This window comes from Lactuca serriola, chromosome 9 (assembly GCF_051521515.1).
Source record: "Lactuca serriola cultivar US96UC23 chromosome 9, Lser_US96UC23_V15, whole genome shotgun sequence".
NCBI lineage: Eukaryota > Viridiplantae > Streptophyta > Magnoliopsida > Asterales > Asteraceae > Lactuca > Lactuca serriola.
In genome coordinates, this window is record NC_136416.1 from 160709662 (window position 1) to 160726103 (window position 16442).

General features: G+C 33.6%; 2 protein-coding genes across 4 annotated transcripts; one reads left to right on the forward strand and one right to left on the reverse strand.

The window, feature by feature from the left end:
• The first annotated feature begins 5176 nt into the window (after nt 1–5176).
• LOC145077096 (tornado 1) lies at nt 5177–10596 on the forward strand. Its single transcript, XM_079022877.1, has 4 exons — nt 5177–6772; nt 7681–8109; nt 8195–9006; nt 9131–10596. The coding sequence occupies exons 1-4, from the start codon at nt 5257–5259 to the stop codon at nt 10502–10504; spliced, it is 4131 nt and encodes a 1376-aa protein (XP_078879003.1). The 5' UTR covers nt 5177–5256; the 3' UTR covers nt 10505–10596.
• Nucleotides 10597–12931: 2335 nt separating this feature from the next.
• Nucleotides 12932–15183, reverse strand: LOC145072924 (uncharacterized). Of its 3 annotated transcripts, none has more exons than XM_079019416.1 (2): nt 14965–15183; nt 12932–14316 (listed from the first exon to the last, which is right to left on the reverse strand). In XM_079019416.1, the coding sequence occupies exon 2, from the start codon at nt 14300–14302 to the stop codon at nt 13157–13159; it is 1146 nt and encodes a 381-aa protein (XP_078875542.1). In that variant the 5' UTR covers nt 14303–14316; nt 14965–15183; the 3' UTR covers nt 12932–13156. The 3 variants fall into 3 exon arrangements, with proteins under 3 accessions (XP_078875542.1, XP_078875543.1, XP_078875544.1); XM_079019417.1 differs by lacking the exon at nt 14965–15183 and adding an exon at nt 14776–14926; XM_079019418.1 differs by lacking the exon at nt 14965–15183 and adding an exon at nt 14546–14729.
• Between the last annotated feature and the right edge of the window lie 1259 nt (nt 15184–16442).

Consider the following 16442-nt stretch of genomic DNA (forward strand, 5'->3'; position numbering starts at 1 on the left):
CATTTTTAGGAAATCAAAATCGAAATGTAAATAAAAGATTAACCTTACTCCTAGAAGGCACATTCTTCTTTGGACGAAATGCCATCTGCTACTTGAGATTAGACGTGTTACACTAATATTCAAGAGACATAGCAGGTAGTTGATGGAATAATGTTTATAAACATTGTAGCATTTGATGCATTTTGTGTTGTGCAACCACTGCTACAACCAACAACTTATATTATGAGATAATCAGTAACATATTGCCACAAAGAAGCATCTATCTCACTTCTATAAAAATCCACAACAGCAGAAACCAATTTCAGACTATCAATTGCATAATCCAACTATAGACATTTTAACATGAATTTGCCCCCAACTTTGATCAATCCAAATCACAAAACCTAGTAAATACCCAAGTCAGTGCTCATTACAGGAGGCAAAATGGCAAAGACTTGGGTTGCAAAAGTGTAAACCTTTATTACTTGTAATTAAGCACAAAATTGGTACCTTTATCATTATAATAAAAAAAACAATTTAGCATAAATTTTTCTTTGATTGCTAGTCAACCATGCCCGACATTAACATGTTAGTAATTGTTTTTTAAAGTGAAGTTTCACTTTACAAATACATACATATGGATATATTTGGTGTCACTTTGATTATCAATGAAAAGGAACCGAGTGTTGTTTTTTTGTGGTTGCTAGTCAGATCTGCAAAAAAAAAACAAATTAAAATTGACATTAACAACTTACTTATTATTGAAAAGATCAACAACATATCAATTTATAGAAACATTCATGTGGATATGTTTGGGTTGCTGTAATAGCTTTTGATATACAATATATATATTTTTGTTTTGTTGGATTCTGAAGAATAAGAAGGATGGTTAATGAGAAGTTTGACATTTTTAATTTTTTTGGGACCAAGAAATGAGAAGCTTACAACAAATGTTGAAGTTTTTTAGTTCAGGTCCAACATCTAAGACTTCTCCTGCTTCATCAGAAGCTCTTGTAACAAATATACACTCTAACAGGCAAGTGAGGGCATATAAGGTGTTTGTGTAATTTGTAAAACATAATTAAATGGTTGAAACTATAGAAAGAGAAACGTTTTGTGCCAATAGAGACATTTTGTACCAATTGCAAGCATCATAGAAAAATGTGCCGTCATATGATTTAGAAGAGAATAAAGAACAATTAAACAAACAACCATATATAGTTCTTCATTCCAAATATCAGGAAGTTCCTCTGAAAAGTAATGAGCACCAATTGACCAATTGAAAATCAATATAAGGTTCATTTAAAGAGTATATATCTGAACTTGTAAAGAGTATTGATTACTTTGCTTTTGTTTTCCAATTTTGGAATTGAGAACATCTTGATAGAATCCTAACAAAAATCCAATTAATCAAATGGTTTTGATGTTGGCGTGACCTTCTTTGGTAGAGGCGAGGGGTTCCCACTGTTTTTTGGAATCTGCTTCGTTGATAGTTGCATCTGAAAGAAAGGAATCGTTGAAATTAAGGTTGAAAGAAGAGTGTACATGAACGACCAAAACCCAAGTAACTTACATATCACTTTTGTCATTTGATAGTCAAGTAAAAGGGGGGAGAGAACCGTGAATGGTAGAAATCGAGGCTTTTTCAGATTTTGACACATAAAACCTCTAAAAACCCTAAACGATAGACATGCATAAAACCACATAAAAAACACGATTACCTGGGCATAGTGGAAGAACAAAGAAGAAAGAGAGTACAAGGAAGATGAAGGATGAATAAACTAGAAGAGAACATGAATATAACATGTGTCCAAGACATGCATCCAATCATTGGCCAACCAACTTCAAGGGACTAAACTTGACAACCCTTCAAAATAATGTGACCAAATTCTAAAGTATGTGACCAGAAGTTTAGTATTCATAAGATAATCCAAAATTAATGTTATATATAATTACCATTAACTTAATAAAAATGACATAACTGACATATATGGTCCAATATTAAATAAACAAGTATAATTTTTTAGAAGTGTTGTGAGTGTAAAGATAACAAAAGAACGATATGGAAAATGGTGTGACATCCCAAATTTTGTGTCAAAGGGATACCAGACTTCCATCATTGTATGTTTGGAAGGACTAAATGATGTGAAAAATGTACCAATATAAATACATACAAACACTATATATTTTATTTTAATCTAGATTAACATATATGGTTCAATATTAAATAAACAAGTATAATTTTTTAGAAGTATTGTGAGTGTAAAGATGACAAAGGAACGATACGAAAAGTGGTGTGACACCTCAAATTTTGTACCAAAGGGATACTAGACTTCCATCATTGTATGTTTGGAAGGGCCAAATAATGTGAAAAATGTACCAATATAAATACGTACAAACAATATATATTTTATTGTAATCTAGATTAACATATATGGTCCAATATTAAATAAAAAAGTATAATTTTTTAGAAGTATTGTGAATGTAAAGATGACAAAGGAATGATAGGAAAGGTGGTGTGACACCTCAAATTTTGTACCAAAGGGACACTAGACTTCCATCATTGTATGTTTGGAAGGGCCAAATAATGTGAAAAATATACCAATTTAAATACATACAAACAATATATATTTTATTGTAATCTAGATTAACATATATGGTCTAATATTAAATAAACAAGTATAATTTTTTAGAAATATTATTAGTGTAAAGATGACAAAGGAACGATAAGAAAAATGGTGTGACACCTCAAATTTTATGTCAAGACTTCCATCATTGTATGTTTGAAAGGGTCAAATAATATGAAAAATATATCAATATAAATACATACAAACAATATATATTTTATTGTAATCTTGATTATCACAATGCACACAACAGTGTCACAAACATACCTATACATAGTACATGTCTGGTGATCACTGAACCATATACCATCCCATTCACGTCATGTAGTTTCTCCAATGATGGTTTTTGGTGACATTTATGAAGTGTTTCTAAAGACTTATCACAATTTCCTTACTATTTCAATAACTTTACAATATAATTTGTACAATTAAATGCTAATAAACTAACACCACAAATACTAACCAACATAGGTTTTTATTATGTCCACACAACATTTATAATATATGGGGGTTACAAAATACATGGATACACTATACCATTTTCGCTACAAAATCAAGGATTGTATGTAGGTAGGTGTTGCAAGGGAGGGATGCAAGTCGTCTGGCCATGTTGATGAAAGCTAAGATGAAGATAGTTGATGGGAGTTGCCATTTTGTGGCTTAAAGGGTTGTTACCCCGCTTTCATATCTCATATGTAGAAAAACTCTTAATAACAAGCCAATTTGTGTTCATCTTCATCATCTTGTATCCTAACTTTTTTAAAAGCTTCATTTATATGCCGAGCTATTATTTGTTCTCATGTGGTGTGTGTGTTCAACTAATGGAGTAATTTTGGGAAATTAGTTTAAAATCATATGTTTAACCTAGTTATTCTAATTGACGAATTTTGATTTTGCTTGGTTGATATTTTTTGGTTTCAAATTTGAGTTTTTTTTATAGAATTTTCTTTAAATTTAGGGTTCTTTGAAGATAAAGAACAATGAAAATGATTATGAAGCAGAAAGAAAAAGAAATGAAGTAGATGAAAGAACAAAATAACAAAATAAACATTTTACATGGACTTTAATGGCCGAAACGTTCAGTCAGACAACATAAGGACCAAACGCAGCAATGAAACTATAATCTAGGGGCCTCATATGAAAATATTAAAACATCTTGAATGAGTCCATAACTTTTCAAGAACAATAGAGAAAGAAATTTGTAATTTACTACTTTTTTATTCGATTTCTTCAAGTATATCCATCGTTCTCTCAAATACCTATAGAGTTACGATATTATCCTGCTTAAAGATCGCGAACCAAACTTTTTTTTTCTTAAGTTAACAAAGAAAATGACCAAAACGTGTTATGAAAAGACTCTACCTGGCTCAATTGGCCCAGCTAATGGAGTAATTCATACCCTACGTCTATCAATGCATATGTGATTCTTCTGATTTTTTTTACAGTATAACTTGCAGGAAGGAAAGAAAAGTTATTGCTTAATCCATAAAGTCAAATATCCTGCAAACAATCGCATCTATGTCCATGTCTATGTCTCCATTTCAATTTCAAGCACATGGCCCAGTTTTCTGACTTATGGGCATGGGGTGGGGCTTTTTGGAAGTGAAGATTTTTTACTCATTATCTCATTTATCTTGAAATAAGTAGAGAAAAACAAATAGATATCTTGTATTCTTGTATACGATTTTATTTATTTATTTATTTGTTACAAAATTTTCTTCTATTTCTACAATGTCTAGGCATTTTTAGACCTTTTTCATTTTTACACCAAGTTTTTCCTCCTCTTGAAAATCGCTCTCAACATAACAATGCATTTTTGCACTATGTATATATGTTTTGTGTAACGAAATTTGGTTTTTGAAGATTCGTACAACAATAACAACTTTTACCTTTTTTTTTATTCCTTTTGTGAAGATTTTGAACAATTTCACATTGAGTAATGTAATTTGACATTGAGAGATTGTATTTGATAAGTTTTTATCGAATCTAGGTTGACTTGTTGCAAAATTAGAGGTTATTTTATGGATTTCTTTTTGTTACTATTTGAAATGTTTTATATAAATATTGGCTATATTTGCGTTTTCCTCAATTAATTAAGAAATGGTAAATATAAAATGCAATTACCAATGTTCTGATCATACTTACCATAGTCTTTCTAAATTGATTTATTTCTCTGTTTTCACAAGTCATAACTACATAGTAAGAGAATTCAACTGTATCAAGAATGGTATCAATGCTTTGAAAAATCCATCATCCAAGCATCAAGGAATGTATCATTTCTTTGCAAGAAAACATGCTTTCAAGAAAGCAAAAAAATATTTAAAAGAAAAAAAAAAAAAACATCATGGGTTTCATATTAAATAAATTTACTATGTACAAAAACTTACTTATCATTTTCCTTTTTCTTTTTAAAACCAAAAAGTCGTTATCCGTCTTTCTATATCGTCCCTATATTAATAAAATAAAAAAATAATGAGTGGGAGAAATAATTGATGCGCTTTTCAAAGTTTCAAAAAAAAAAAAGCAAACAATTAAAGTTAAAGTTAATAAAAGTAAAATCCTATTTTCCACCGAAAGAAATCATATTGACAAAAACCTTATTTGGGTTTACGATTTTTTATGTCATGAAGCAACTACAGTTTCATCATCAATGGCATCAACATCAAACCAGAGCTTAAAAGATCTTCAATGGCTTTTTCAATCAATTCAAACTGAAAGTCTCAATCTTAAAAGCATCTCTTTCCATCTTTCTCAACCAACATCATGTTGTCATCAAGAAACTCAAGATTCGATTCATATAAACATTTCAAGCGATTCCCATTTCCAGTTTTCCAAAATCCTCACACTCCTATCAACATCTTCGAAACAAAATTTGCTGCAAAATGTGGAGTTTTATCAAGTTGAATGGCAGATGGAGGAAATGACGAGTCTCGAGGTTCTCCTCGATGGTTCTGAAAATGTAAAGCAACTTGCATTCAAATCGAATAGGTTAAATGCCGATTGCATGGGGAAATTATCGAAGATGCTGAGGAAAAATGAATCGATTAAAGAGATTATTTTGTCGGAATCGAGAATTGGTTCGTTTGGAGCTACTCTCATTGCTTCAGCTTTAAAGGTGAATTCCTGTTTAGAAGAGTTGCAGATATGGGAAGATTCAATCGGATCAAAGGGAGCAGAAGAGCTCTCGAAAATGATCGAAGCAAATTCAACATTGAAGCTCTTAACCATTTTCGATTCGAACTCAATCACCGCCACCCCATTAATATCAGCAGTACTCGCGAGAAACAGGTCGATGGAAGTTCATCTATGGAGTAGCGAACGCAATAGAAACAATAGCTCAAAAATTGTTGAATTCGCACCTGAGAGCCAAACGCTACGAATATACCGCCTGAGCACTTCCGGGGCATGTAGGGTTGCCGGTGCTCTAGGGTGGAACACGACGGTCAAATCTCTGGACCTAACCGGCGTCCGATTGAAATCGCGGTGGGCCAAGGAATTCCGGTGGGTTCTAGAACAGAATCGGAGTTTACGAGAAGTAAACCTCTCGAAAACCTGCTTGAAAGACAAGGGAGTCGTTTACGTCGCCGCCGGACTTTTCAAAAACCGGTGTTTGGAAAGCTTGCGTGTAGATGATAACCGATTTGGCGGGATCGGTGTCGAACACTTGCTCTGTCCATTGACTAGGTTTTCGACTCTTCAAATTCAAGCAAACGTAACCCTAAAATCGATTACATTTGGGGGGAGAAGAACGAAGATAGGGAGGGATGGACTGATAGCGATCTTGCAGATGATTAACACTAATCAAAGTGTAACAAGATTAGGGATATATGAAGATCAAAGTTTGAAACCACAAGATATAATCAGAATCTTCAAGAACTTGGAGAGAAATGCTAGTTTGAAGTGTTTATCGTTGCAGGGTTGTAAAGGGGTTGATGGTGATTTAGTGTTGAAGACGATAATGGAGACTTTACAGGTGAATCCATGGATTGAAGAGATTGATCTTGCGAGAACCCCACTTCAGAATTCTGGAAAAGCGGAAGGAATACATTTGAAATTAGGTCAAAATGCAAAATCGGAGCCTGAAGTTGAAGTTGATTTGCTTAAGGATATGCCTATGACTGTTCCCAAGAGCTGTAGAGTCTTCATCTGCGGAGAAGATTTTGCTGGTAAGTTCATTATACAGTTTGGAATGCACATTATATGGTTGATAAAATGCTTGAATCAAATTGTTTGAAATGCACATTATATAGTTGATAAAATGCCTGAATCTGCATGTTTAGGATGTCAGCATAGTAGTGTTCAAATGTATTTCTAATAAAAAAAAAAAGGTAAATCTGTCATTTACACAAATTCAAACCCTAAAGCCGCTAAAGAGTTACCGATGTGTGTTAAACCATTATATATATAAACCATATTAACAAAGAGTAGTTAAAATTGTCATTTACACAAATTTGAAAAACAAATTTCACAATATTCATCAATTTCAATTCAATTTTAACGTGAAGGAAAAAAAAGGGGGAATAGGTAAAAGTTTAGTATCTTAATACATTAAGCCATTTTTTTGGCTTAACCAATTTAGTCAGCTTGTTCAGATCGAGTAAAAAACACAAATTTCACGATATTCAACCATTTTAATTTCAATGTGAAAAGTTCAGAGGGAAAAAAATGGAAAAATAAGTGAAATGTTAATTTCTTAATACATTAAGCCATTTTTTTTGCTTAACCTATTCGATCATTCTGTTCAAATTAAGGAAAAACAAAACAATAATTGTCCATATCAAGTACTTAAACTAGAGAAATTAAATATCCTCCTACTTTTTGTTTCTATAAATCCTCCTATCTAATTAAATAGTGACATGTGTAACATTTAATGTAATTTTAGTATATTAATATGACACATGTATTGATTTAATTGAGTAGGAGGATTTGTAAGAACAAAGGTAGGATGATATTTAATTTCTCCTTAAACTATTATGCCCATTAAATAAAAAAACATACAACCCCTCACTACATACTCAAGACAAATCATTTATTTATTTATTAAGCACTTTATCCGTTCATTTTGTATATGCAGGGAAAACCACATTATGCAATTCCATATCACAAAATTTCTCTTCTTCAAAGCTACCATACATCGAACACGTGAAAACATTAGTAAATCCAGTTGAACAAGCAATTAGAACATCCGGGATGAAAGTAAAAACATTCAAAGATGAAGATACAAAGTTTTCAATATGGAACTTAGGAGGTCAACACGAATTCTTTTCCCTTCATGATCTCATGTTTCCAAACCATGGAAGCGCTTCATGTTTTGTAATTGTTTCAAGTTTGTTCCATAAACCAAATAACAAAGAACCAAAAACACCATTAGAGTTAGAAGAAGAGCTTCAATATTGGCTTAGGTTCATAGTTTCTAACTCAAGAACATCATCTCAACAATGCATGATCCTACCCAATGTGACTATGGTGTTAACACACTATGACAAGGTTGATCAATTAACAGGTGATCATTTTTTCGATGTCTTTTACTTTCATAGACCCCTTTAATAATGTAATTTTAAAGATATTTAAAATCTGTTTTTCAACAGATATCCAAAATACAATGAATGTTCTTCAAAGATTGAGAGATAAATTCCAAGGATATGTCGACTTTTATCCAACAGTGTTCACAGTTGATGCAAGATCATCTGCCTCAGTGAGTAAACTCACACATCACATACGCAAAACTAGCAAAACCGTTTTAGAAAAAGTCCCAAAAGTCTATGAACTCTGTAATGATCTCATAAAAATTCTATCAGATTGGAGGTCAGAAAACCACGAGAAACCCTCCATGAAATGGAAAGAATTCAACGATTTGTGCCAAATTAGGGTTCCATCTCTACGAGTCCAATCAAGAAACAATCAAATGATAAAGAAAATGGAGACACGAAGAAAGGCAATCGCCATGTGTCTTCATCGTATTGGAGAGGTGATATATTTTGAAGAATTAGGGTTCTTGATTTTGGATTTCCAATGGTTTTGTGGAGAAGTGATTGGTCAGATTGTTAGAAAGTTGAGTTGTAATGAACAAAACTATGGAGGATTTGTGAGTAGGAAAGATTTTGAGAAGATTTTGAAAGGAAGTTTACATAGTCAAATTCCGGGGATGGGGTCAAGGATTTTTGAGAATTTGGATGCAAGTGATTTGGTGAAGATGATGATAAAGCTTGAACTTTGCTACAAACAAGATCCATATGAAGAAGAATCTTTGTTGTTGATTCCTTCTCTTCTTGAAGAAAGTAGAACAAGAACACCAAAGTGGGAGTTGATTACATCTGATTGTGTTTTTGTAGGAAGACATCTTGAATGTCATGATTCGAGTCACATGTTTCTTACTCCAGGGTTCTTCCCAAGATTACAGGTACAAAATTACCAATAATAGCAATATGTTACGTTTTATTTACAAATAATAGATATGCACTTACGATTTCTTACCTATAATAGCAATTTATTTACTAATAATAGAAAGGTACTTCTGAAAACAGGTTCACCTTCACAACAAAATCATTGGACTCAAGAGTCATCATGGAGCAACATACAGTCTAGAAAAATCCCTCATCTTGATAAACATCAATGGAGTTCATATCAGGGTGGAGCTTGGAGGACAACTAGGGTACTATCTTGATGTTCTTGCTTGCTCCACCAAAAACCTAACTGAAACCCTAAAGCTCTTCCGGGAGCTTATATACCCAGCAATCCAAAGCCTCTGTAATGGTGTAACATTGACTGAAAACATCCTTCGTCCAGAATGTGTCAAAAATCTCACACCCCCACGTCACCGGAAAACCCAATTTGTCCCACTCGCGAAGTTAAAACAGGCTTTGCTCTCAGTTCCGGCAGACGGAATGTATGATTATCAACATACCTGGACACCGGTGTTTGACTCGGGGCGGCAGGTGGTCAGAGCTGGGTTTGACTTTGCGCGGGATTTATTATCGGATGATGATTTCAGAGAAGTGCTTCATCGGAGGTATCATGACCTTTACGATCTGGCTATGGAGTTACAAGTGCCGACGGAAAACAACTCGGATGAACCGATTCACGATGAAACCGGAAAAATCGACCCGTCGTTTGCCGGAATTGCGAAAGGGGTAGAAGAAGTGATTCATAGACTTAAGATAATCGAGCAGGAAATTAGGGATTTGAAACAAGAAATCCAAGGGTTACGATACTACGAACATAGGCTATTGACGGAGCTCCATCGTAAGGTTAACTACTTAGCAAATTTTAACGTTCAGATAGAAGAAAGAAAAGTACCGAATATGTTTTATTTTGTTAGAACTGAGAATTACTCGAGGAGATTAGTCACGAACATGATCTCCGGGATGACTGCTCTCCGGCTTCACATGTTGTGCGAATTCAAAGGCGAAATGCATGTTGTTGAAGATCAAATGGGGTGCGAGATGATGCAGATCGATAACAGAGCTGTGATGTCTGTGGCTCCATACATGAAAGGGTTCATGAAGCTTTTGACATTTGCCCTAAAAATAGGAGCTCATATAGCTGCAGGAATGGGGGAGATGATACCGGATTTGAGTAAAGAAGTTGCGCATCTGGCCGGAAACCCGCTTATGTTGGGGGCTGCCGGTGCTGCTGCTACAGCTGGGGCGTTTGGGGCAGTAGGTGCGGCGGTGGCCGGCCGGAGTAGAGGGAGGTCGACGAATGTTCAGCAAGATATGAAGGCGGCGCAGCAATGGGTAGTGGATTTTTTGAGGGAAAGGGGATGTTCCACAGGAAAAGATATTGCTGAGAAGTTTGGGTTGTGGAGAGTGAGATATAGGGATGATGGTCAGATTGCTTGGGTTTGCAGACGTCATATGTATACAAGAGCAAATGAAATAGTCGAGGTACCTCTGTGACATTGAAAAGATTAGGGTATGTTGGTTTGAATCATGTTATATTTGTATCTATACACTATTATTTATTTGTTGAAAAATTAAATATCTTGTAACTTTCCTTCTTATCTAACATATCTAATCTTTTATTCGTGTTAAATATGACAAATATTTTTAAATATTATTATTTTTATTAAATATAACATTATATATATATATATATATATATATATATATATATATATATATATATATATATATATATATATATATATATTAAAACACATGGAAGGTTTCAACAGCAAACTTTCCATGTTTATACTTCTAACACTATATTTTTTCTTTTTTTTTAATTTTACCACTAAAGTTTCAATAAACTTTTCATTTTTATAATTTTACCATTTTATTTTTACTTCTTCATATTTTTGTCCCTAAACTTTCACTTTTACTTCTTTAAAACCATTTTTCTTTATTCTTTTATAATTTTACCACTTTATTTTTTACTTTTTTATAATTTTGCCACTAATGTTTCAACAAACTTTTTCTCTTTATAGTTTTTATACTTTACTTTTACTAATTTTGCCACTAAAGTTTCAACAAACTTTTCCTCTTTATAATTTCGACACTTTATTTTTACTTCTTTATATTTTTGCCACTAAACTTTCACCCGTCCTTTTCCTAGTTTTCATTATTTAACATGGACAAACGAATAATAAGAATAAAATATAAAAAATTATTTTATTATTATATTTTTTTTCATTTGTTTAGAGTATTGGACGTGCACAAATAGATGTACTACTAATTTGATGTCACGTTATGTTTACATTTAATGATGTTATATCATCAAACAAGAAAATGGTTTTCATATTATAATAATTTTTATAACATTAAATTTAATATTACAATAAAAAAAAACATTAATTTTAAAAGACAATATTTTTTCATAGTCCTAATTAACCCAAATAACATTTAAATTAAACCTAAAACCATAACATTTTACTACTAATCCTAATTAACCCGAATACTTCTTCCTAATTTAATCATTCATCACTTGTAGCACCGCTAGACCTTGAGGCACCAAACTCTCATCGCTAGTTCGAAGAATTAATAACCGTTATGTCATTAGTTCTCTCTATTTTTGCTTCAGCTTCTCCCATGAGAACTCCAAGTGGCGACGTTTCAACTCATTTTTTTTTCTTTTTGTAATAAATTGTGCTCATTGAATTTCCCTTTAATTCCATCGCATCTTTTGCTTTCGCCTCAACCTCCTCTGCATGTCTTGCAACTCGCCTTGATTTGTCGTGTCCGGATAGTCGTCGTGGTGGGGAGATCTCCTCGATATCATCCGGGATCTCATCGGTGTCACCATTTAGGTCAATGCAAGTCTGCGGTGTGAGTCCGTGAGTCCGATACGTCAACAGAGCTCGAATTTCGAGACCTTTTGGATTGAACCTCCGACGATGTAGGGGTTTTAAGCCATTTTGGATCAAATCGCACCAACTCCCACGCTTTCTCGAACTCGAACACATGTCTCATCTCGACCCGATATTGTTCTTTTGCAGTTTTGAACAAATCAAAGTTGTTGGTTCCGCTTTGTTGTTGCGTCTTAAGCCGATTGTAAATATCATTGAATTATGTGCACCGCTTCCATTTGTTACTTAGCATGTCCGTATTGCAATACAGTTTTTTCTTCAATATAGTGTGGAATTTTTTGAACACCGTCTCACAATAAGCATATTTCTTCATCTCATTTCCGCGACATTCCCCCGTTATAACGCCGTTATGAGGCTTACACGTCGGTAATAATGCAGGTCTTTGGCCCATACGTGTACTCTTATCAAGTTTATGTATTTATATATAATACTTTTACCAAAATTTTAGAATGTATTTGTATAGAAAATTGAAATTGAAAACGAATATATGGGAATCTCTGTTGTATCAATATCAATCTCATTTCTTTGTACCAAACATTTCACACAAACCCCAAATTTTAGATTTCCAACAATTGTTACTTGGTCATCATTATTAAAGAGTATCATATGAAATATAAATAAGATACACTAAAGATTGAGTGAGAAAGTAAATGATTAACACACTCACACAACTATCTTCAACAAGTATGATGTGAAAGGTAATCACACAAGACTCCTCGAATTGGAGAAGCTGCCGTGAACAAGAAATTCATAGAATACAACCGGAAAACCTCACGTTCAAATGATCGGGTTTGAAATCAACATCAAAATGAAAGAACAAGGCATTTGAAGCAAATGTGATTACAAGCAAAATGCGTGGCAATATTGTAAATAAATAGAATATATAAACATGTCGAGTTTTCGAGCTAATCGAAATCGGAAACTTATCTTAATCAAGACGATCCTAAAATCAACTAAAAATAACCTAATAGTGTCATATCAGTCTCAATTCAAATATATATGACAGATAAACTCAAACTTGAAGAAAAAACTAACGTTTTTAAAATAAATAACAACTAAAGAAAATACAATCAACAACATAACCAAAAGAAAATGAGACGAAAAACACGATGTTCCATACATAAACAACACTAATAATCATCTAAATCCCTCACTATCACCTCCAAATTGCGTCGGCATTTATGCTCCAGTCATCCGAGCATTCATGATATCGGATGACTGGAGCATAAAATCATCTATCACTTCAAAAGAACGCCCGGCTCCCATAAAAAACTCGTGGGCGGGTCCCATTTGGTGTTCCCGAGTTTTGATCCGAGCTCGAGTCTCCCGAACTCGTCTTCTCGTTCTCCATGTCCAATGGCAGCTTCATCTTCGCCAACGACTCCGTAAACTGCTGCATACTCTTCATGTACAAATCCACAAAATCTTGTTGCACCACTTTTTGATCCATCTCAAGATTCACCACACCCACAGGCTTGTTTGCCACGTCACCAACCGACCCATCTTTAACCGGGTCATCTTTAAGAGACGATTCCGATTCCGATTCTTGATTTCCGGATTCAAGTTTATCGGCAACAAAAGGAACGGAATCACATTGAGACCCATTAGTCGAGACACTTGTTGGAGGTGACTCAGGTTTGGTTTCGATCCCATGATCGAACCCAAACGATGCACCGTTTTCCGAACTAGTCTGATCATCTGTATCAGACGAGACTAAGCTCTCTGAACTAAGCCCGATATATTCCGACACCATCATCTCGTTTTCATTCGCAATTTTTGGATCCGGAAACTCGAGTTTATCCAAATCGGAAACCAGCGTGTCGGAATCTGGACATGACGGAATCGGAATCGGAATCTCAATCACATCCGGTGACACTCCGTTGTATGACAAAGAGAGATGAACGAAACCGGAAGGCGAGTGGAAAATATCATTCGTTGATAACGAGAACTCCTTCTCGACTTTCTTGAAGATAACATCGGAAAGTGGGATTACAGTGAAACCTAGCAATTGATCTTCGAGGTAATTCCGGACTCGGCTTAACATATATATTTCACATTTGATTGAAGTGTCAAGAGTGGGGACATCGATTGAAACCTTTTCGTTGAAAACGGGATTTTGTCCACCTCCATTTATTGTGTTTGTGGTGACGGATTTTTCGGGGTTGGTAGTGAGGGTAATTTTGGCATAAACATCTTGTTTGTGGTATATACAGATGTTTTGAATGTCTCTAGCTTGATGAACGTAGATATCGAGAACACCAAGGGATGGGTCGGGTTTTTTTGATGTGAATTCAGGGCTTTTTGGGGACTGATTGAGATTATGGCTTTTTGGGTCGGAGTAAATTGATGAGTTCTTCAATGGTGATACAACAGATTGTGGAGATTCCATGAATTTAATTACACCTGGAAAACATTGAAACATAATAATCAAGAAACTGTTTCTTCAGATCATGAAATTACAGAGCAATGACGTGTGCCTTTTGCATATGTTGATAAACAGAAAACTACAAAAGTATTCATGATTCAAGAACGCAACAGATTATGCAGCCAATCAATTACCAAAAAAATGTAATCATAGTTAACAACACACAATTCAAATAATTAAACTTCATGATCAACATAAAAATCTAACCTGGATTCTCAATTGGGAAACAGAATTCTCAAAAAGGGGAAGCAAAAACCCTAATTTAGATCACCTAAACTGTAAACACATGCATATATATAGAGACCCGCGAAATATTGTCAGAGCTCAAGTACGTACTGACCCCAATAGTTATTGGATGAACATAAACCCTATTTTGACTAAAGGATAGCACAAAACTCGATTCAATAAGCATATTCCAATAAAGTTAACTACTTTACCTCAAAGAACAAAACCTCAGAATCCAAGAGAGGAAAAACAGGGAAAAAGAGAAGCTAAAACGGTAGTAGATATAGATCCCTTTGAATCATAAAATAAAAAACCCATGAATTGTTAAAAGTCGATTGCACAGGAAAAGGATAAAGCAGAAAAGCATCAAAGATTGAGTAGAAAGTGTAGTCCTTTCTTACCTTTTTTTTTTAATCACCAGAGTCCAAGAAACTGCTGTAGAATGTTGGTGTTTGGATTCAATGAAATCTTTGGAGAAATCGAGCTCGAAAATGAGGAAAATTGGAGAGTGTGTATTGATTTTGAAGAATGAAGAAAATTATGCGATTGTGTGGTTGGATTTTGAGGGGGGTGGTGGGTATTCTTTTCAATAATCAAGTTCGAATTGTCTTCTTGTTAATAAAATAATGGTAGATTATGCTACCGACATGTTATGCAAAGAAAATTCAAGGAGTTTTTCAACCAAGTGGTGTGGCAATATAATCAGGTATAGTAATTAAGATATAAATATTTGAAAAAAAATCACTTTATGTTTAGTTTGAAAAATCTTATCATTATATACTTTTTAGAAAAAGTTCAAAAAATATATATAATTTTCGTTCGATTTCATGACTTTCTAGTTGCAAAACTTATAAAAATTGCTGAAATAGTTAGTTTTTCCATCTATAAAAAAATGCCTAAGTTTTATAATTCATCAACAAAATTCAACTTCTATTAGGCTATACGATAATACGAAGTGGTCACCATTAACCCACCGAAAAAGTGTTGTCACTTCTGTGCATGTCAGCTTCACCACCAACCATAAAACATTGAAAATGGTTACCACTACATAATATTCTTTTTTTAATTTTTTAACTTTTTTAATTTTTTGTAACACTATATTAAATAAAAACATAAATAAATTTTTTGAAAACACAAAAAAATAAAATCACATTTAATTAATTAAAAACATAGAAATTTAAAACCTATATTACTAAAATAAACATAAAACATAAAAAAATAAAACAATACACTACTTAAAAAACATAAAATTTTAAAGCATAAAAAACCATTGAGAAACACTACTCGTGGTCGTCACCATACTTATTTGCCTCATTGTCACTGCATTCATCCTCTTCGTCTTCATCATCATTTTTCCCTTGGAATTGTCTTTCTCATATGTGCTCGGTTAAATCATGATGTATATTGTGATGTGTTTTACGGTTTTGTATTTCCAAAAACCTAAAAAACTATGTCGGGTTACCAACTTGTATTACTGCAGGTGGATTAAGTATGTCGTTCCCGATATATGAACAAATAGCCCTATCCTCTTCTTTTATTGTTATGTTATGTAAAATAACACAAACAATCAACAATGTCGTTAGTTTTTTCATATCCCATGTTCGTGTTAGATGTTTGATTATGTGTCACTTTTGTTTTAGGACTCCAAAACACTCGTTCCACATCCTTCCTTGCAGATTCATGTGCTAACTTGAACAATTTTCATTTTTCATCGGATGTAAATGAATATGACTTAAAAATTGTAGCATACTCTGGATGTATACCATCACCTAAGTAATACTCATAATTATATTCATTTTCATTCACAACGTATCACATGTCAGGTGCTTTATCATGCAAAATATTGTTAAATAACGGAGACGCTTGAAGCACATTCAAG